The sequence below is a fragment of the Oncorhynchus clarkii genome, chromosome 17 (assembly GCF_045791955.1).
Source record: "Oncorhynchus clarkii lewisi isolate Uvic-CL-2024 chromosome 17, UVic_Ocla_1.0, whole genome shotgun sequence".
In the NCBI taxonomy this organism is placed as follows: domain Eukaryota; kingdom Metazoa; phylum Chordata; class Actinopteri; order Salmoniformes; family Salmonidae; genus Oncorhynchus; species Oncorhynchus clarkii.
Genome location: NC_092163.1, coordinates 20,006,714 through 20,029,188, shown reverse-complemented (window position 1 = coordinate 20,029,188; position 22,475 = coordinate 20,006,714). Strand labels below are relative to the sequence as shown.

Sequence of the window (22,475 nt, the reverse complement as noted above, 5' to 3'; positions counted from 1 at the left end):
GGCCCTCCCTGGCTGTGTCTGTCTGCTCCACGTGTCTGAGCTGTCCTTGGGTTTCCGGCCCTCTTTGAGAGGCCTCTGATTTATGGTATGGGACAGATCTCACTGTATCCGCGTGTGTGTGTGTGTGTTTGTGTCTACGTGTGTATCTAGGTGTTTGTGTTGTCTACGTGTGTGTGTCTGTACACGTGTGTGCACGGTGTGTGTGTACGCGTGCGGCCCTGTGTGTGTCTGTGTGTGTCTGTGTGTGCATATGTGCGTGTGTGCGTGTGTGTGAGCTGTGAATGCGCGCTGTCTATCGAAGCCAAATTTGTCTCGTGTTACTCTCCCAGGCCGCACAGCTTTACACAAGCCCCCAAGTTATAATTCTGCAGACAGCCCTCAACTGGACCCAGACCAACAGCTCTCCAGCTGGCTTTTGTACAGGTCTTTCATTGAGAGATGTGTGTGTGTTAGGTAAAGTGGGTTTTGTGTGTTTATAATGTGCATACTGTATGTTTGTTTTTGTGTGTGTGTGCATGTGTGTGTCTGCTCGTGTGTGTACCTACGTGTTGTGTTCATGTGTTTTTTTCCCCTGTCTGCTCACATTTACGTGTCCTTTAAAAAAAAAAATGTTTTATTTAATCAGGCAAGTCAGTTAAGAACAAACTCTTATTTACAATGACGGCCTACCCTGTCAAACACTAACCCGGACGATGCTGGGCAAATTGTCTGCTGCCCTAAGGGACTCCTAACCACCGCCGGTTGTGATACAGCCTGGAATCGAACCATGGTCTGTAGTGACGCCTCTAGCACTGAGATGCAGTGCCTCAGACCGCTGCGCCACTCACGCATATGTCTCTTTCCCTTTCCATCCTCTGTTCTCTCTCTCCAGTCTCTTCCTCTCTCGCCACTCTCTCACTCTCCAACGTCGTTACAAGCCAACCGTCTCATAACGAGTTTGACCCTCGCTAATGACCACCTGTTTGTTGTCGGGGGAACGTGCTGGGGCCAGCGCCTGTGTTGGTTAACGTGATTACCGGACAAACAATGGGGGCAGACGGGGTCAGGAGACAACAGACGAGCCATCAAAGGAACACATTGGTTCAATGATGTTTCGTGGTCCCTCCATCCCCTTCATCCTATTAACTCTGGCAAGGAGTGAGTGGGCATTGAAGGCATTGAAATGGAACACCAGCAGAAGCAGCAACACCAACTGTCTGTCTCTTTTGTCTGTGAGAGAAGGCAGGACTTGGTTATTTATAGAGATTTTAACAGACTGGACTGGACTGGGCAGAGAGAGAGGGACTGGATGGGCTGGATGGGACCCGTGGAGAGGAATACAGGGAATGGAGGGATACAGGGACAGTTCTCTGGCATAGAGTGGTGTGCAGTAGTGTCCCATGGGATGGTTCATTCAGCAATCCGCAGAGCTCGATCGCTATTTGTCTCTCGCTGTCTTTTTCTTTCTCTCTCTTGCTCTCTCTGTCATTCTGTTGCTCACTCTCTCGCGCTCTCACTCTCTCTCTCTCTCTCTCTTTCTCTCTCTTTCTCTCTCTCTCTCTCTCTTTCTCTCTCTCTCTCTCTCTCTCTCTCTCTCTCACTCTCTCTCTCTCTCTCTCTCTCTCTCTACTGTGTAACCCAGGGTGAGAGATGAAAAGTGGAGAAAATGTGGCCGCATGTCAAAATCCCAGAGCTGGAGAGCCAAGCAGGCAGGCAAAGTCAAGAGAAGAATAAGGTCAAGATGAATACCAACGCTGCATCGTAAATGGCACCCTATTCCATAGATAGTACATTACTTTTGACCAGATCCCTGGGCTGGGATGAGGCCAGATTCACGTAGGAAGTCCTATTAAAATCAATGAGAAAAACCCAGGATAATGGCCAAAGGAAGTGGACTATTCAGTAGCTAGCCCTAATCCACTGTGCTCTACAATTCAGTAAAAAAATATATTACCCAAAAATATATGATAAAAATAACATGTATTGTCATTATGTAATAAATGCAATATAATCCACATGTATGGATTTTATGAGAAAAAGCCAGGATAAAGGCCAAACGTTAATGCACTAGTGGACTCTAATTCAGTTCCACTCTGATATATAGTGTTATATGATATAAAATATAATACAAATAAAATGATAGGTCTTCCATTTCCCATATATGGCAATAGATAATAGTCTTATAGCCAATAGAGCATTTTATTGGTCAGAATATAGTGTGTATAGCAAATATTGTCCTATTTCAACCAGGCATTGTGTAGGCAACTTCTTATTTCTTTGTTTGAAAATTGGCCAAACCGCTTCCCTCCATTTTAAAACAACTCTGCCAAATGGAATGATAATGATCCTTTTTACCATAAAACATCATTTTCATGAATCCACTCCCTGCGCCGCAGAGGAGGAGACAGCCGCCTTCCTCCCTCCCTCTCTCTCTACACCACCTCCGAAAAATTAAAATTCAATCAAAATAGGCAAATTTGCTCCCCCACAGGACACCATAGAGAGGACGTGCGCCGCGGCGTAAGGTACTCCAATCAATGGCCTTGTTCCCTCCTCCCAGACCGACCAGGAACTCACAATTTGCATGACACAGGAGGGGGTTAGGCTCATGCACACACAGACATGCACACACGATACACGCACACATACACGCACACACACACAGAGGATATCTGGCACCTCCAGGAAAGGAAGCAATCACATACATAAGTTTCCATTGAGCTGTGCTTTAATCCAACTTGTAGCAGGGCTGATGTGGTCTGGTTCATATCTGCAATGGGCAGATAATGGATTTTGAATGGTGTGTGTGTGTGTTTGTGTGTGGGTGTGCGTGCGTGCGTATATGCGTGCATGTGCTCTGCTACAGACACTGAAGGGCAGACACACGGTTTCTTTCTCTCTCTCCCTCTCTTTCTCTTTCTCTCCATCTCTTTCCCTCTCCTCCACTCCTGCACACTCTGCGGCAGCCAAGTGCTCAATACGCTATCGACTGTCTCACCGTGGCAACCTGCAGAATTCCGCCGCCTCCCCAGGAGCCTGGCAGCCTGTCTATCGACCCCCCCCCCCTCTCCCCCTCCCTCTCTCCATCTCTGCTTCCCATCCCCCACTCCCAGCTCCAGGGAAGTGATGACGTGGGGGCTTCTTGCTCTGGAGAGAAAAAAAGAGGGAGAGAGAGAGCGAGGAAGAGAGAGAGAGAGAGACTCCCTCCACACCGCAGTCACGGTGACAATGACTCTAGGAGAACCATTTCGGAGCAGTGAGCCAGAAAACGCAGCCCCACTGTTGCCATTCATTCTGCTAAGCACCGCACTCACTACTGTCTATGGCACCACATAAAATAGATGTAAAATACAGAATACAACACCTAGATGAGATCCATATGATCAAAACAGCTGTATCTAGTTAACGTATTACATCTAATAGGACTGAATTTAATATTACATTTAATATTCCAATTTTAGCACCAGATCCTCTGGTTTGGGAAAAAAAAAGACATTTCAAATGTGAAGCATGGAAATGGAAATCTAAAGCATTGCATCAAAACATACTGGATAAGTTCACATTAATGCCATATCCAGGTAGGACAGCATGTAATGGACTCAGTCGATTTCCTTCTACCTCAGTAACCAACGTTAGCCAGCTAGCTAGCTACCTTCCACAATTAGCTTCCCTAAACCGAAAGGATATTCCATTTCAAATCGGCCCCAGGTCATCCATCTTGGATGAGTTTCCCCCAAAATGAAAGCAGCATTTCGTTAAGCCGGATGGTAATCATAGTGTTGGGCTAATAATAATCCTTCCTTAGTAGTTTCAGTCAGCAGCACTCGGCTGGGCCTGGCTGGGTAGCCAGTGTGATGGCACAGCCTAATCATCCCCCATCGAGCCCTGTCAGGGTGGCTGCAGGCTGCTCTTAACATTTAGACACACTCACAGGCGCATCGAACACACTCCAAGACCCTCACTCCTCGGCTTGAGATCCCCCCCTTTTCCTTCTCCCTCTCTAGATCTCTCTCTCTCACTCGTAAATGACCACTGGGGCCTATCGGGATCTCTCTCTTCTTCATTTTCTTTCTCTCTCTCTCGCTCTCTCTGTTTTTCTTCCTATCTCTCTCTCTCTTTCTCTCTCTTCCTCTCTCTTTCTGTCACTTCTGGATTCTCTTTCTGTCACTTCTGGATTCACTAGGATGCCATCATGGCTAGAGGGATGTTGGGGGATCTCTAAACTCTCAGTCGAGCCTATACAGTTGAAGTCGGAAGTTTACATACACCTTAACCAAATACATTTAAACTCAGTTTTCACAATTCCTGACATTTAATCCTAGTACAAACTCCTTGCCTTAGGTCAGTTAGGATCACCACTTTATTTTAAGAATGTGAAATGTCAGAATAATAGTAGAGAGAATGATTCATTTCAGCTTTTATTTTCTGTCACACGCTTTTTCAGTTCTGTACACAGATTTTCTATAGGATTGAGGTCAGGACTTTGTGATGGCCACTCCAATACCTTGACTTTGTTGTCCTTAAGCCATTTTGCCACAACTTTGGAAGTATGCTTGGGGTCATTGTCCATTTGGAAGACCCACTTGCGACCAAGCTTTAACTTCCTGACTGATGTCTTGAGATGTTGCGTCCATATATCCACATAATTTTCCCTCCATGATGCAATCTATTTTGTGAAGTGCACCAGTCCCTCCTGCAGCAAAGCACCCCCACAACATGATGCTGCCACCCCTGTGCTTCACGGTTGGGATGGTGTTCTTCGGCTTACAAGCCTCCCCCTTTTTCCTCCAAACATAACGATGGTCATTATGGCCAAACAGTTCTATTTTTGTTTCATCAGACAAGAGGACATTTCTCCAAAAAGTATGATCTTTGTCCCCATGTGCAGTTGCAAACCGTAGTCTGGCTTTTTTATGGCGGTTTTGGAGCAGTGGCTTCTTCCTTGCTGAGCGGCCTTTCAGGTTATGTCGATATAGGACTCGTTTTGCTGTGGATATAGATACTTTTGCACCTGTTTCCGCCAGCATCTTCACAAGGTCCTTTGTTGTTGTTCTGGGATTGATTTGCACTTTTCACGCCGAAGTGCGTTCATCTCTAGGAGACGGAACGCGTCTCCTTCCTGAGCAGTATGGCGGCTGCGTGGTCCCATGGTGTTTATACTTGCGTACTATTGTATGTACAGATGAACGTGGTACCTTCAGGCGTTTGGAAATTGCTCCCAAGGATGAACCAGACTTGTGGGGGTCTACACTTGTTTTTCTGGGGTCTTGGCTGATTTCTTTTGATTTTCCCATGATGTCAAGCAAAGAGGCACTGAGTTTGAAGGTAGGCCTTGAAATACATCCACAGGTACACCTTTAATTGACTCAAATGATGTCAATTAGCCTATCAGAAGCTTCTAAAGCTATGACATCATTTTATGGAATTTTCCAAGCTGTTTAAAAGGCAGTCAACTTAGTGTATATAAACTTCTGACCCACTGGAATTGTCATACAGTGAATTATAAGTGAAATAATCTGTCTGTAAACAATTGTTGGAAAAATGACTTGTGTCATGCACAAAGTAGATGTCCTAACCGCCTTGCCAAAACTATAGTTTGTTAACAAGAAATTTGTGGAGTGGTTGAAAAACGAGTTTTAATGACTCCAACCTAAGTGTATGTAAACTTCCGACTTCAACTGTATGTATGTCCAGGCTAGAGTATCACTGGTGTACTAATGTAATACTCACTTCCAGTTGTTCATTCTCCTTTTTCGGACAGGGTGACAAACCATACAGTATCGACAGGAGAATGAGGATTATTGAGCTCTGTGGAGGTTTCTAAAATTATCTACAGTTATTAAAGTTCTGCAAGATCTACATGGCAGAAGGTAATCTTGGTCCAGGTAGAACCTTTTTAGAAAAAGGTTCTTAAAGAGGTTTGGGATTTCTTCGCTAGGTGAAATGTTTTTTCTTGCCACCAAATGGCTTTTACCTCGAACCAAAAAAGGGTTATCATACAAGGTCTGCCGAATAACCCTTTTTTTTCTAAGAGTGTGCCGCCTTCCCGGTCTGTCCGTTTGTCTGCTCACTCAACCTGTCTATCTGCCTTCCCAGCCTGTCTGCCCTCCCAGTCATGGCCAGTCTGTTCTTCTCACCCCGTCTGGCCCTCTATCACCAGCACCACTCTCTCACTGGGCCTCTTCCAGACCCCGACAGGCAACACAAATGGCGTCTGTGGCGCTCCCTGCCAGACACATGATTAGGGGCGGTTAACATTCGCCATCAGAGGTGCGATATTATAGCGTACCAAGACCAGGGAGACGCTCCCTTTCTGCCAACTAACCCCACCTGGCTGCCAGTGAACCAATACATCACACCAACGATCACATACGTCCACACAATAGACCAACGGGAGCTTTTTTATAGTCGTCTTTTTGCTCTGATTGTTGACGGTTAACAATATTTCCTGCTTGTATTGTTCTGGTGCTTAAAGGATCCGAGCTACCATGGAAGCAGAAGAAGCCGTTTGAACGCCACGAAGAGCGAGGGGGTCGTAAAACCTGCAAAAGGCGCGGTCAATATTCAGATTGATGAACTGGTCTAATCTGGTGTGGCCGTGTAGTCAGAGAGGGAGAGAGAGTAGAGGGAGATGAGAGGTAGATGGAGAGAGAGAGAGAGAGAGAGAGAGAGAGACAGACAGAGAGAGAGAGAGAGAGAGAGAGAGAGAGAGAGAGAGAGACAGAGACAGAGACAGAGATAGAGACGGAGACGGAGACGGAGACGGAGACGGAGACAGATGCAGAGACAGAGACAGAGACAGATGCAGAGAGAGGAGAGAGTGGGAGGTAAAAAAGAAGAAAAACACGAATAGAACATTGTCAACTGTGAGTCAGCTGACTGTTCAAAAGTCATAACTGTTACCGGCCTCTGACGTCCTGAGCTGCTCCGTCGACTCCCAAGCAATTACACTGCCTGTTCTAAGGAGAGTGTTGAGTCATCGTGGCTCTCTCTCCCCTGATGTGTGGAGAGACGTGAACGACTTGCGTCGTGACTGGTGAAGGCTGCTGGGAAGGCTGCTTTTGCCGTCTGGCATAAAAGCCATTATGAATGAGTCATATGTGTGTTTATTCATTTGAGAGCTTTGTGATGGTCCCTATTATGAATGACTGAATATCAGAGCCGATGTTTCTTGAATAACCGGAATATTGAAGGGTCAATAGAGATATTCGTCACTCACAGTGGCACATTTGATTCTTTATTCCCATAAGAATGTTTCCCAACCTGGAAATTATTAATTTCACAATTGAAAGTAAGGATTACTCTGTGGGTGAAGGACTAAAATGATAGATTTGAATAAAAGTTACTGATCTGAATGACAAAGAACTCCACAGCTACTTGTTCGATCTTCCAAATTGTGATAGTTTATAATAGTTTAACAGGTGTCATTAATTCCACCTAAATTAGAATATAAATACCATGCTATATTATCCAGTTCAGTTAGTCAACGCCGAAGCCAAGACTTTGTTCTCCTGCTTCAACTCTCAAACATTTCTTCATCCCATCCTCCATATGTCGCATCCACCTGAGACTCCTCCTGATTTACCTGTCTGTACAGTCCCTTTCAGTTCTAAATCCTTTTTATTATTCTTATCATTTTCCACCATTACATATTTGGACAATAAATTCCTCATTCCTGGTCCCTTCCTCTTGTGTAAACCCTCATGTCTTCTCTCCATACACTTCCCGAGAGTTTCTTGGTCGTAATTTAAGCTCTTCGTCATTTGATCTTTGTCAGGTTTCTTCTCTCTGACACACATAAAGTCAGTTTATTTCCTACGTGTAGGCTAAATGTCATCTTACTCAGATGTCGCCCTGTTGTATAAACCATCCTGTCACTACATACTGCCCCTTTTGTACACTGCCTAGCTCTCCCTGCTATCTTGCCCACATCCCTTCAAACAGATTCATACATGCAGCAATGATTCCCTTCAAAACCCCTGACCCAAATGCCCTCCTCTTCTTTGTACCTACCCTGCACCCTCCCCTAACCCTGTTCTGAGGGCCATCATTTTCATTTCTGACCAACCATGTCTCCTATACTTCCCATTGCTTAGCATAAATCATCTTTCTTTCTCTCCCATACCTAATGTACGTCATTGGATCCGTTAATGTAGACCTAATGTAAATGTAATGTCTGTCTGTTTCTCAAAAGCCATTCCAGAGCCCCAGCTGTTCCAGAGCTATCACACCTGATTCAACTTGTTAATAAACACAATAATAAAACCTCTTTAATTTTAACAATATAATATGGCTATTAAACCAGAATAGAAAACCTGTACGGTTCTACAAAGAGCCTTTGAGATGATTGAGAAAGGTTCTTTATAAAAAACATTTTCCATAAAGGTTCTATAAAGAACCATAAAAATAGAGTTTTACATAGCCCCAAAAAGGGTTCTAACCATAGCGAAATCTTTTTTGGTGCTATATTGAACCTTTTTGGAATGGTTCTTTCTAGAACCTTAGGAAATGGTTCTTTATAGCACCATACAGGTTCCAATTAGAACCTTATGAGCATTGTTCTTTATAGAACCGTCAAAAAAAGGTTGGTTACAAGCCAAAGAACCCTTATTTGGCACTATATAGAACCATTTGTTTTTAGTGGGTATGTTTACTTTTGTTCATTCATTTTGCTCAATACTTTTAGTTGAAATCCCATTTGACATATGTAGGCTATGAAGTACATGTCAGGGGTTCAATTAGTTGTTTTATAAAAGCTTGACGTATATAATAGAGGATTTACTTGAAAGGAGGGCATATCACACTACAAGTCTTCTCAAATTCTTTATACAATCTGGCTGTTCATCCCAACAACCATGGCAACTATAGCCTAAATGAAATAGATCCCTCAGTCCATTGTAACCTATTTGGTATACCTTGTGCTGTCAGGAACATAATTCTCGGTCAAGACAAATGAATGACTTTGAAAGCCTTTTATGCAAACTGTAATTTAAAGTTAATTGAAAATTGTGTAGGCTTTTTGCAGTCTCATGTGTGGTCATCAATCTATGTAAGAATGCAAATCTCCACTAAAACATTGAACCTGAGTTTCACATAGGGTTATTATAGTAAGATGAATCATGCATTATCTCTGTGGGTTAGAGGTTCATCATGTGATGACTTCATAATGTCCATAATAAACACCGAATTACTGTAGTTTTTTTGACTGGTTGCATTTATGACATGCTGCGGGATTAGTCTATGATATAATTATTCCTCAGATTTGTCATTTAGGTCCCTTTGCTGGAATTTTTTACAAGTGACATTGAGCTTTTAGTTACTGAAAGGGTCAATTCATATGTCGGGGTTATTCTCCGAACTGAATGAGCATCGTATGGAGTTCGCATGGACATGATAGCATATTAATAGGACTGCACGTGCATCACGTTCCCTTGAACCTTTGAAACATGTGCCATGCGCAATTTGAAAGACAGTGAAGTGGAAATTGTGTGGTGGTGTCCATTTTTATCATTCCAACCACATCCATTGTTAAATCTTTAACTGATATGGCTCAGAAATTGTAATATTATGCAAAGCCTAAACAAGATAGGTGATACGACAGTCACAGCCTTTTGGTGACATACAAATATAATTAATTCCATGCGCATATCAAGGGTCAGGTGTTATTGGAGAATACCGTATCTACTAAAATAGAAGGCAAAACTTCGTTTCAACCACGCAAATGGTTTTCATCAAAATAAGTGTATTTGAATATTGTGGCCCTTGCAGTCAACGGTATGGCTCATTATTTCGAAGAAGATTGCGAATGTTATAGAATTGCTGTTTTATTGTGACCGCTCAAAGCTTGCTCCTCGAGCCACAATGAGAATGCTTTGTGGTCTTTCCTTTGAACCTACTGAAAAAGAATGAATGTTTTGATAGCCAGCGTGAGTATGGGAGTGATTTTGTGCGCAAATACTCCGGTGAATCTGGTCGTTCAACTCGTTCATTTGATATTTCTCTGGCGTTTTGAGCTCATTGCCTTATAAGGAAATGAAGTCGTGCCTGTCTGCAATAGGCTGAACATTGCCGCCTGCATGAACTGTTCTCCTTTAACACTTGCGCTGCTGAATTTTATTTACGTTTAAAATTATACTCGACGCTTGCGCCTTTATACCGAAAACATATAACGAAATAAATAACAATATAGACAAATACCAATAATTTTACAATGTGTAGGCTTATACAATATAACAGATCATTTGATAAGCCAAATATACGTGCATGTGTGTGCGTGTGTGTGTGTGTGTGTGTGTGTGTGCGCGCGTGTGTGTGTACAACCGTGCGTGTGCGACGACTATAGCGCACTTGTCAACATGTCCAACCTGTTTCCGTGTTTCAAAGAGACAGCGGGCATAAGAGACACACGAACCACCACCAGCGGCAGTAACTGTGCTGTTATAAGGTGCAAAAAAAACAAACGCACATTGGCTTTTCTATGTGCCAGAGGTAGGCCCATGCGTCTCTCGCCCAAGTGATAACGCAGCGGCTGGTGCCCGTCAGAGTCGGATGGCAGAAATAAACACGGTGGAAGAAATGCCAACGGGGTTTAAGACCAACTGATGTGACCTACATATCTCTGACACAACCACGGGCCTTTGATGTGCAGAGAAAATTCACTCGATGCCACGTACCGCGACACTGGCGCTCGGTAATGGTTTTACATATGACCTTGTATTAATGGAAAGGGTAGATATTTATGGGAAATGCCTACCAGCACGACGCATCCTTGCTCATCCATTGGGTATGTTAGCCAAGTCACCAAGGCGAATAGGAAAGCTCACGTTTATGGATTTTCTTTCAAAGATCCCAGTGTGAAGTCTTTGGAAAACAATCATAAATAATATGGGAAACCCATATTACAGTTATCAGAATCATATGAGGGTGATGATGGTTATTATTATTAGAATGTATAAATTAGATTGGGAAGTGATTAATACGATCTTCTATACCTGTTTTAGCTGGTACATAATGTTTCAGTGTGCATCATGTTTGTTTTCTACCGGGGTTAAATGCTCAAGGTACCATTTATTGATCGGTATCATTCAGTTGTGGGCTACATAGGGCCTACCAGATCCATAATGAACTGTTACATATATTTATTTTTGGAGTGGGACCCCAAAGTTGCATTTCAGTAGGGCTATTGATGATGAGTCACTCACACAATGACATTCACTTAATTTATCCAATCGGTCTCAGCCTTTAATTAAGGAAACCAGGGCTGAGTCCTTTAGAAATATCTGGCATACACTTGTAACAATTGTGAAAACGTTAATGAATACATTAACAAATAGGCTACATTAATTAAAATCGATCAAGGAAATGGGCATGGAGCATAGGCAATGGTAGCCTTGATTCCTTTTTTCATGATTTGCATGACATGGCGTAAAAGGCAATAATTGCGTAAAAGGCTAATGTTCAGTCACAATTCCCAATTTGACATATCATAACACATTATTATACTTTTCATAGCACCCTCTTGCAATTCCATTTCACCCTACACATCCATGGGCTAAAAGCCTGAAACTGCCCCAGCCCCCAAAAGCGCCTCCTCCTCCTGACGTCACATCAATGGCTCTTTGCATGAACTGTTTTCTGCAACCCCTTCTCCGTGTGCAAAGCAAAGCAAAACGTATCGCACTGCCGCTGCCGACGAATTCCGACTAGAGTGAGAGGGAAAGAGAGGGAAGATCGGAGCGAAGGGAAATCTCTCGTATCATTTTGAACGACGGAAAAACAGCACAAAAGCGGGCAGGGTGACATTTTCTACAGCCATTGGAAGAGAAACCTTCCCCTTGCATCGAAAATGGAGCTACCCGCCGCGGGAGAGCACGTCTTTGCGGTGGAGAGCATCGAGAAGAAGCGGAATCGAAAGGTTTGAAATCACTTCAAATATATGATTGCTCAATATCCACAAACAGGGTTATTTGGTATCGCTATGCAATATATTGCGTAATTGATGGAAGTAAATTATGTTGTTGTTGTGTTTTTGCAGATAGACAATGTCAAAGACCCGCTTATAATCAAATTAACCAATTTGTTCTCTCATCTCCGTATAGGGGAGGATGGAATACCTAGTCAAGTGGCGAGGATGGTCTCCAAAGTAAGTTAGCTTTGAAAATACTATAGCCTACTTTAGTACTACCTAGTAATGCAAATTAATATTTCAAGTTTTCAAGTGTGTGTGTGTGTGTGTGTGTGTGTGTGTGGCGCGTGCGTCTTTGCGCGCGTTGAAGTGAATGTTTGATTCGATCGATGGCGTTTAGGATGGATGCCATCATTAATTTATGTGTTGAGCGAAAATTAAGCCAACGTGGGGTAACTACCCCCCCCCCCCCCCCCCCCCAAGAACATTTTCTAGTAATTAACTCTTAAAAGCTCAAATCTAGGTATCTTATTTAAATTAAATACATCTAATAATGAAGCAAAATGGCATTACACATCTCACTATTAATATCCTCACTATGATGAGGTTTTGATGTAAGGTTCCTCTTTTTATTTGCACACCAAATCATGCCCAAACCATCCTACAATATAAAGAAAATTACTGTAACTCAATGAAGTTATTTGTAGATGATTTGGACTTGCAATATGATTGTATATATACAATATGATTGTATAATTGTATATCTATAAAAAGCTTATAGATCTAACGTCATTTGAATATATATATATGGGGGGGCAGTTACCCCGGGGGCTTGTTACCCCACATTACCCTAATCACCCTCATGATTCCCATAGAGTAACCGTTTTGCTTGTGTTGACTTTGTGAAGTATACTTCCTAGCAATTATTAACACTTTATAATGACCTATTTCCAGAGTATAGGCTATACTTTGCTCTTACTTTATTACACATTTATCAATAATATGCATAATGTTCATGTTTTGATTTAGGCCTATTTGGTCAAGACTGACTGCTAACTGTTAACAGCTAACCTGATTACAGAAGTTGCCTAGCTACTTTATAACGGATTCTGTCAGCAACCAAGCAGATGACGGCCACATGTGATATATGGTTGTAGTTTGGTTGATAGAAGGCGACCTCTGTTGATATTAATGTCTCTCTCTCTCTCGCTCTCTCTGTCTCTCGCCCTCTCTCTGTCCTACTTTCTGTCTTAATAGATATAACACGTGGGAACCAGAAGAAAACATTCTCGACCCGCGACTGCTTGACGCTTTCCAGAACAGGTGAGTTTGACAGACTCGATTTGACGAGCCGACCTTGTGTAGTCAATGGGGGTGGGGGGCGCTGCTCTGTGCGTGTGTCTGTGCGTGTGTCTGTGCGTGTGCGCGCATAGCGCACCACTTCTATCCCGTGGTGTGCGTAAAATGTGCCCTAATTGAATTACATTTTCTTATGGCAATGTCGAAACTTTTCAAACCCCTAAAAAGACATGATGCAATCACAAGTTTTTTTTATTTTTTTGTTTGTTTTTAAATCTCAGTAGGCCTAGAATAGCAGTAGGCCTACACAGTGACCACACAAATCGTATTGAAAACATTTTGGAAAGATTGCGTATGACTTACAATTTCATGGTCGACCATATTGGACGATGAATTGTCCCTATGTGATATTCTTAGGCCTGTAATAATAGATTGATTGATTTTAGTTGGCCCATACCACAATAGGCTATCTATCACCTTTCACAGGCTACATGCTTATGCGGACACCAGGGCCAAATATTCCTTGACTGCATGCTTTGTCTTGTCCCCCATCCCTGCTTCATCTCACCATGTATTGAATGAGGAAGGCACTGGGAACAACATTAGACAAAAAGGCGCCCTAGGCTTCTAATAATAGGCGATATTCCTGAAACAACCGTAGAAGCATCCGCTTGAAAACGCCGTTGTGCCTTTTCAAGATGACTTGTTTGTTGGACAGGCATTACTGTTAACCGGTAATTGCTAAACCTCCCGTGGGGGTTTCCTGGACGTGAACACACAACTACAACTGCACTATGGCGCAAAATCCATGCAGTGACTCGGCCTGTCGTCCGGGTTTGCTGTCAATCTCTCCCGCCGTGTGCGCACACCAGCTTTTAAAAGAGATGGGTCACTCAGTAGGGAAAATGTCGACGGAGGGCGGTGTCTGTTTTCGCCATTATCTCTGTCTCTGAACGGGGGGAGTTTTTATTGTAGCTAATTACGTGACTCTCCAGGGGGCCTCACCGGGCAGAGTACCAGGCTATGAAAATATACTGAGTCGCCACAGTAATTAGATGTGCTCAAGGAGGAAGGGTGGGGGGGGGGTTGACATCAGTACTCATTGGGTATTGAATTACTGCTCTTGAGAAAGCATGGAAAACAGTGGGCTATAGGGAAAGTATCCTTACCCACCAGTTACATGGTCTATAGATGTGTAGTTCATTCAGGCCCATAATCTATTCCATCCTTATATGGATTGAATGTTGAACTGGAAAACTATTCATTCCATGTGGAAATAATTTTTTGAGTAATGCCGATTTAGTCAGTCCTAAGCCATACATTATTTTTGGAGTAATGGCGATTTAGTCAGGCCTAAACCATACATTATTTTTGGAGTAATGCCGATTTAGTCAGGCCTAAACCATACATTATTTTTGGAGTAATGCCGATTTAGTCAGGCCTAAACCATACATTATTTTTGGAGTAACGCCGATTTAGTCAGGCCTAAACCATACATTATTTGGCATGAGAAGGACTTTGATATGCAGCAACGCTTGGTAAACAAGTAATAAGGATATATGGCTGTAGACGCTACACTACATTAAAGATGATATTTGTAATTCATGTCTCGTGGGTTCAGTTAGAGGATCTAGTGGTAAACAGGGGGATTTGACTGAGGGGTATTCCACTGATGTTTCATTTCACCAATTAGGATTCAATTGTGCATGGGATTTTCCCATAAATTACTGCATTGCATTACTGTATTTCATTATTGTTAGTACATCATCCTTGCATTAGCAATGAAAGTACTTTATTGTGTGTAGTCCCCTTTTGTAGTTAAAGTACTGTATTCTGACCTAAATACAGTTTCAATTACAGGGGGGGGGGCAAATTCCACAAATCAGGCCCCTTCCAATAAGATGTGAAATATCAATGAAATCAAATCAAATTTATTTATATAGCCCTTCGTACATCAGCTGATATCTCAAAGTGCTGTACAGAAACCCAGCCTAAAACCCCAAACAGCAAGCAATGCAGGTGTAGAAGCACGGTGGCTAGGAAAAACTCCCTAGAAAGGCCAAAACCTAGGAAGAAACCTAGAGAGGAACCAGGCTATGTGGGGTGGCCAGTCCTCTTCTGGCTGTGCCGGGTGGAGATTATAACAGAACATGGTCAAGATGTTCAAATGTTCATAAATGACCAGCATGGTAGAATAATAATAAGGCAGAACAGTTGAAACTGGAGCAGCAGCACAGTCAGGTGGACTGGGGACAGCAAGGAGTCATCATGTCAGGTATTCCTGGGGCATGGTCCTAGGGCTCAGGTCCTCCGAGAGAGAGAAAGAAAGAGAGAATTAGAGAGAGCATATGTGGGATGGCCAGTCCTCTTCTGGCTGTGCCGGGTGGAGATTATAACAGAACATGGCCAAGTTGCCCCCCCCCCCCCCCCCCGCTGCCTACCTCTGTTACATTATGTTGTTAACTACTAAATAATGTATTATGGTGGATGGTTTGAGTGACATGATGGTGTTTTCTGTCTTTCACAGGGAGAGATACGAGCAGCTTATGGGATATCGCAAAAGAGGGCCAAAGCCAAAGCACCTGATTGGCCAGGTGAGTCTTCACATATTTTGGAGGGTTGACAATTAACACCTTGATTACTATACATTTGATCAAATAAATGTTACTATTAATGTTACTATAAGAGATTTTGAGTACATTTTTGCCATCCAGCACTAAGACCAACACATTCTTTAATTGAGACGGGCTTTATAAGAATTCTAAGTCCTTTATAAGACTACAGAATAGGTGTTAAAATCTGAATGACTGTCATATAGATTAGGGGCACATGCTGTTGATTAGGTTAGGGATAGACTGGGTAGATTAGGTCTCCAAAATGTCTTCAATCTTAAAGCAGTGACTGAAAAGTACATCTAGACATCGATCACAAATCGAAAGAGCAAAAGGAACCCCCTCTAGGTAGTGTTTGTTCCTCTCAGGGCGGTGTTGGTGGTAACACATAGGAGGAAGTCAGTGATGGGGCACAAAGCAGTCTATGGCATTCCTCAGAGCTGAGGTCAGAGCGGCTAGAGGAGCCACTCTGAAATGTAACTCTGATGGCCAGGAGGGTGGGAGGGCTGACAAAATATGTATGAGAGGCCCTCCCAGACCTAAACACAAGTTTAGAACTAAACACAAGTTTAGGGCTCAGGACTCACTCAAAGGTCATCTAGAGGGCACCATTTGATGATGGCATTTCTCTAACCTTCATTACAGAGAGAAAGTCAGTCAGATAATCATGTCAACAAGTCCGCTCTATCAGTTAACTAACAGCTGTGTTTTTCTCAGGTCCCGTCCTTTGCCCGGAGATCCAGCGTCCTCTCAGGCCTTCAGGAGACCACCCTGGACGAGGAAAACCGGCAGAAAGTGGACCCCATCCAGACACTGCGCTCGCAGACCCAGCAGTACCAGCTGAACAGCAAGAAGCACCACCAGTACCAGCCCCTGCTGGCCAAGGAGAGGGAGGCCGAGCAGCAGGCTAACGGAAAGAAGAAGCTCTACTACCAGCTCAACAGCAAGAAACATCACCACTACCAGCCTGACCCCAAGATGTATGACAGCACCCAGTGCATGAAGCCCAGGGAGGCCACCAAAGCTCCAGAACTGCCCACCAACCACAGCTGGAACCTGCCTCCCGCACTGCAGCAGAAGTGGGTCCGGGACAAGGACTCTGGCTGCCTCAGCAAAGTCAAGGATATCACCATGGAGCTAAAGAAGCTTCCGGCTCACCTCAACGACCACAGTGGCGAATCGGAGCAGAGCAAGGCCACGGCCAAAGAGGACGCACCGCTGTTGAAGGCCAACGATGTCAGCGACAGCAAGCTGAAGATTGTCAAGAACAAAAACAAGAATGGACGCATCGTCATTGTCATGAGCAAGTACATGGAGAACGGCATGCAGGCGGCAAGGATTAAAAACGGAGATGTGGAAACCCTTGACGAGCCGCAGCCGGACAATGATGATGATGCTGCAGAAAATCAACTTGAAAAGATGAGGCTCGTCCAGAAACTGGGTCTCACCAACGGATTCGCGAAAGACTGCAACAAAGATGTTAAGTTACACATCCTCAACTCAGGATCTAACGGATCTAACGTATTTAAGTGTCCTGCTGAGAAGGTCGACTCACCCAAAATGGAGCTTAGTGCGACAGAGCAGCCCCTGAGGCTGACCACCAAACCTAACCTTGCCCCTTGGCCCTTTGAGATGGGGGTTCATAGAAGGACCCAGCCAGTAAACGGCTCTTCTCCAGCCTTCAAACGTCACCTTTCAGAGGCAGACAAGGGCGAGGACCGGGGTGGCTGTAAACGGTTTCTAAACTCCCGGAGTATCAGTGCACCATGCACTGTGTCCTCACCACCTCAGAGCAACTCCATGGACCAAAATGGCCACCATAGCCACAATGGCCACCAGGACTATGACTTCCTGGAGTCTAACCAGGACGAGCCCATGGACCTCAGCTGTGTGAGGTCCAGACGGGAGGCTCCAGTTCCCACAGAGACACAGGTGGCTCCTTCTGCCGAGGAGGAGAAGACTGCAGAACAGACAAAACCGCCATTGGCTATCACAGCAGAACAGACTGTGGAGGAGGAGCCTTTTCCTTCATTCAAGCCTTTCCTTGGGAATATAGTCATCACGGATATTACAACAAACTGTCTCACAGTGACATTTAAGGAATATGTTACAGTGTAACGAAGCTGAAAAAGACGATCTGAGGACGAGGGATTAATAGCAAATGTGTGAATATGTACAAATGTGTGTTGGAACATATTGGTATTTTCAGATGTTTGAATGTAAATAAGAGCCCTTACAGTTTGCATTTAGTGGGGTTGAGATTCATTTTGTTTCGGGTTCCTAACCCTTCTATAATTTGTATGTACGTAGCTTTGGCTATCATTCTCTAAATGAGCCCCAGAGTTTTTGTCATACTTGATGATGTAAGCTTCTAATTGAGTTACAAACTACTTTAGTATATGCTATTTGACACATGGTATCAGGGCTCAGTGAAAAAGCACTTACTCTTGTAAATAATTATTTACTTTTTATAAAGGCTTTATATCCGTTTTGCTTTACAGTCTTTGTTTAAGGTCTATATATTGAGAAAGAAAAAGTCTATATATTGATTATTGGTAAATGACACTCTCTTTCAGTTTATTTGCCTGTGTGTGGTGTTTGTGCGCGCAAGTGAATACGTTTGTGTGTCTGTGAGTACATGTGTAGTGAGGTTGCAAAATGATGGGCCGTGTGTGCGCATGTGCAGTACCATTCAAAATTTGGACACAACTACTCATTCAAGGGTTTTTCTTTATTTGAACTATTTTCTACATTGTAGAATAATAGTGAAGGCATCAACACTATGAAATAGCACACATGGAATCATGTAGTAACCAAAAAAAGTGTTTTAGATTTTAGATTATTCAAAGTAGCCACCCTTTGCCTTGATGACAGCTTTGCACACTCATGGCATTCTCTCAACCAGCTTCATGAGGAATGATTTTCCAACAGTCTTGAAGGAGTTCCCACATGTGCTGAGCTTTTCTTTAACTCTGGGTTCCAACTCATCCCAACCCATCTCAATAGGGTTGAGGTCTGGTGATTGTGGAGGCCAGATCATCTGATGCAGTCTGGAGGTGTGTTTTTGGGTCATTGTCCTGTTCAAAAGCAAATGATAGTTCCACTAAGCGCAAACCAGATGGGATGGCATATCGCAATATGGCAATATGCTGTGGTAGCCATACTGGTTAAGTGTGCCTTGAATTCTAAATAAATCACTGACAGTGTCACCAGCAAAGCACCATCACACCTCCTCCTCCATGCTTCACAGTGGGAACCACACATGCGGAGATCATCCGTTCACCTATTCTGCGTCTCATGAGAGCTAGTTTCATCATAGTGCTTGATGGTTTTTGCGACTGCACTTGAAGAAACTTTCAAAGTTTCTGCATTGACTGAGCTCCTTGTCTTAAAGTAACGATGGACTGTCATTTCGCTTTGCTTATTTGAGCTATTCTTGCCATAATATGGACTTGGTCTTTTACCAAATAGGGCTATCTTCTGTAAACCAACCCTACCTTGTCACAACACAACTGATTGTCTCAAACGCATTAAGAAGGAAAGAAGTTCCACAAATTAACTTTTAACAAGGCACACCTGTTAATTGAAATGCATTCCAGGTGGCTACCTCATGAAGCTTGTTGAGAGAATGCCAAGAGTGTGCAAAGCTGTCATCAAGGCAAATGGTGGCTACTCTGAAGAATCTCAAATATAAAATATATATTTGTTTAACACCTTTTTGATTACTACATGATTCCATATGTGTTATTTCATCGTTTTGATGACTTCACTATTATTCTACAATGTCGAAAATAGCTTAAATAAAGAAAAACCCTGGAATAAGTAGGTGTGTCCAAGCTTTTGACTGGTACTGTATGTGTGTGTGTGTTTGCAAGATGGACATATTCAAACAAGGAAGATAGAAGTCCATTGCTTGGACAGATCGTGCCATGTGAGACGACAGGGAGAGCCAAACAAACAGGGCCTCCTGGGTCAAACTGCACAAGTCAATGAAGGACCTTAGAGTTAACATGTACTTTGCACTGTTGTAGGCTGGCTGAGGGGGGTGAATGGCTGCTGCGAAGGGGATGGCCTTAGCCTCTTATCTGAGGTTAACGTTTAGGAAGATAGATATTACTGGTTTCAATTATTGTAAATATGTGAACTACCCACTAATATCATTCATTCCCTGTAGTGATGTAACAATGTGGGATTTTAGATTTCAATTCAAGTCCCATTGGCCTAGTTCTTTCTTCAAGACCCATAACATGGATATGATTCATTTAAAAAATAATGCTATGTTTATAATTGATCCTATTTATTGTAGCTATTCAACATTAATGAGAAACATGAAGGGAAGTTGGAAATGATCTATATAGTATTAACTTTAGAAGGCCTTGTAGGCCAACTAACAATCACTTTAAAAGGTCTTGCACATCAACTAACAATCACATAGAAATGTTGTTGTATTGATGAATTCACCTACATGTCATATTCAGAATGTAAACTATGGGTGATTAAATCAACATTACAGTTAACACAGGTGGTCTTTAATGTTCAATGCATTTAAGGAAATGACCGGCTATTCTTTTATTCACGCTGTTTTCTTCATTCTCCGTTATGACTAGTACAGAAGTAATTATGAACGATGTTCTCATAGCCTACACTCTTAACGCTCATGAGTTTGATAGGCCTATGGCCTTTTTGTGGGCTTATAACACTGTTAATGTTTCAATAGCATTCAGTGTTTTCATTTCAAGGGCATGGTAAATGGTACCCTAGGCTTGTCTGTAGCCTATTCTGGTATCATCAAAAAACATTAATTAATGGGACCTTCTCAATGTTCTGTTTGAAACCCCTTTGAGCACATGGCTCTTCAAATATACATTGTAACTGCTTTAAGAGGGACTTTGTTGTTTATGTGAGCAGACTACACTGAAAAGGCTTCTTCTGATGTGTTTTGCAAGAATAAAATTGTAAGAAAGTTATGGACCGAATCTCTTCTTTTTGGGCTACGTGACTATGCATGATCAGATGTTAGGGTGATACAGATCTACATTGTTTCGAGGGTGTCTTCGGGTGAGCTAAAGACGATGAACTGCGGTCTTGCAACACAATCTTGTAGAAACCGCATGACTTGCTTCTTGCACTGGAGGTTAAAATAGATGCAGTACTAACCTCGCTTCCTGGCCTGCTGCAGGGCTGGCCCTAGCCTTTTGGGAACCCTAAGCAACATTTTGTTGGGCCCCCCCCACCTTGCGGGCAAAACATTTGAGTGGCCTATTGCCATGTCTTATTCCAATGTAACATGATGAGTGAGAGTGACTAACCAGTGGTTTAAAGTACTAAAGTAAGTAAAAATACTTGAAAGTACTACTTTAGTAGTTTTTTGGAGTATCTGTACTTTACTTGACTAGAAAATGATACTTTTTACTTCATACATTTTCCAGGACACCCAAAAGTACTTGTTACATTTTGAATGCATAGCAGGACAGGAAAATCGTCAAATTCATACACTTATCAAGGGAACATCCCTGCTACTGCCTCTGATCTGACGGACTCACGAAACACATGCTTTGTTTGGAGCGTGGCCCTGGCAATCCGTAAATTCAAATAAACAAGAAAATGATGCCGTCTGATTTGCTTAATATAATTAATATGAAATGATTCATACCTTTACTTTTGACACTTAAGTATATTTTAGCAATTACATGTACTTTTGATACTTAAGTATGTTTAAAACTAAATACTTTTAGACTTTTACTCAAGTAATGTTCTACTGAGTGACTTTTGCTTTTACTTCAATCATTTTCTAATAAGGTATCTTTACATTTACTCAAGTAGGACAATTGGGTTCTTTTTCCACCATTGTCAATAACTATATTAATGGGGCCTCCTGGAGGTCAGGTCCCCTGTGCATGTGCCCTGCGTGCCTGGTCAGTAATTCAACCATGGTTACTACAAGTTTAGATATGGCTAGACTAATTCACCAAACAAACAAGACATTGGGGAGGTATGGGGGGTGTTGCTTATGCCTAGGGCCGGCCCTGCCTGCTGAATTGAGATTCTTTCTTGATGCACAAAGGTTAGCAGCAGGCTAGATAACTCTGTAGACATATGTGTTGGTCACACTCATTATACAATAGTGTTTTAAGTTGTGTCAAAGGTGTTGGGGCAAATGCATATAAGCCTAAGGACAATCACAATCACAGTAACCTAACTTCATGCTCTTTTACAATAAGCTCTCCTAGTTTCAGATGACATCTCCTACATGGTCAGTTTAAAATATATACACTGCCGCTCAAAAGTTTGGGGTCAATTAGAAATGTCCTTGTCTTTGAAAGAAAAACACGTTTTTGGTCCATTAAAATGACATCAAATTGATCAGAAATACAGTGTAGACACTTAAGGATTGGTCCCTTTTTTCCATTTTCACCTAAAATGACATACCCAAATCTAACTGCCTGTAGCTCAGGCCCTGAAGCAAGGATATGCATATTCTTGGTACCATTTGAAAGGAAACACTTTGAAGTTTATGGAAATGTGAATGAAATGTAGGCGAATATAACACATTAGATCTGGTTAAAGATAATACAAAGAAAAAAACAACTGTTTGTATTTTTTGTACCATCATCTTTGAAATGCAAGAGAAAGGCCATAATGTATTATTCCAGCCCAGCTGCAATTTAGATTTTGGCCAT

At 42.6% G+C, this 22,475-nt stretch overlaps 1 protein-coding gene across 1 annotated transcript; it reads left to right on the top strand.

Annotated features, from left to right (window-relative positions):
- Window positions 1-11,578: 11,578 nt before the first annotated feature.
- On the top strand, window positions 11,579-20,762 carry LOC139370480 (E3 SUMO-protein ligase CBX4-like). The gene is made up of 5 exons (XM_071109980.1): window positions 11,579-11,893; window positions 12,078-12,121; window positions 13,142-13,207; window positions 15,711-15,777; window positions 16,513-20,762. Exons 1-5 carry the CDS (start codon window positions 11,825-11,827, stop codon window positions 17,911-17,913), a joined length of 1,647 nt encoding a protein of 548 aa, XP_070966081.1. The 5' UTR covers window positions 11,579-11,824; the 3' UTR covers window positions 17,914-20,762.
- The last annotated feature ends 1,713 nt before the right edge of the window (window positions 20,763-22,475 follow it).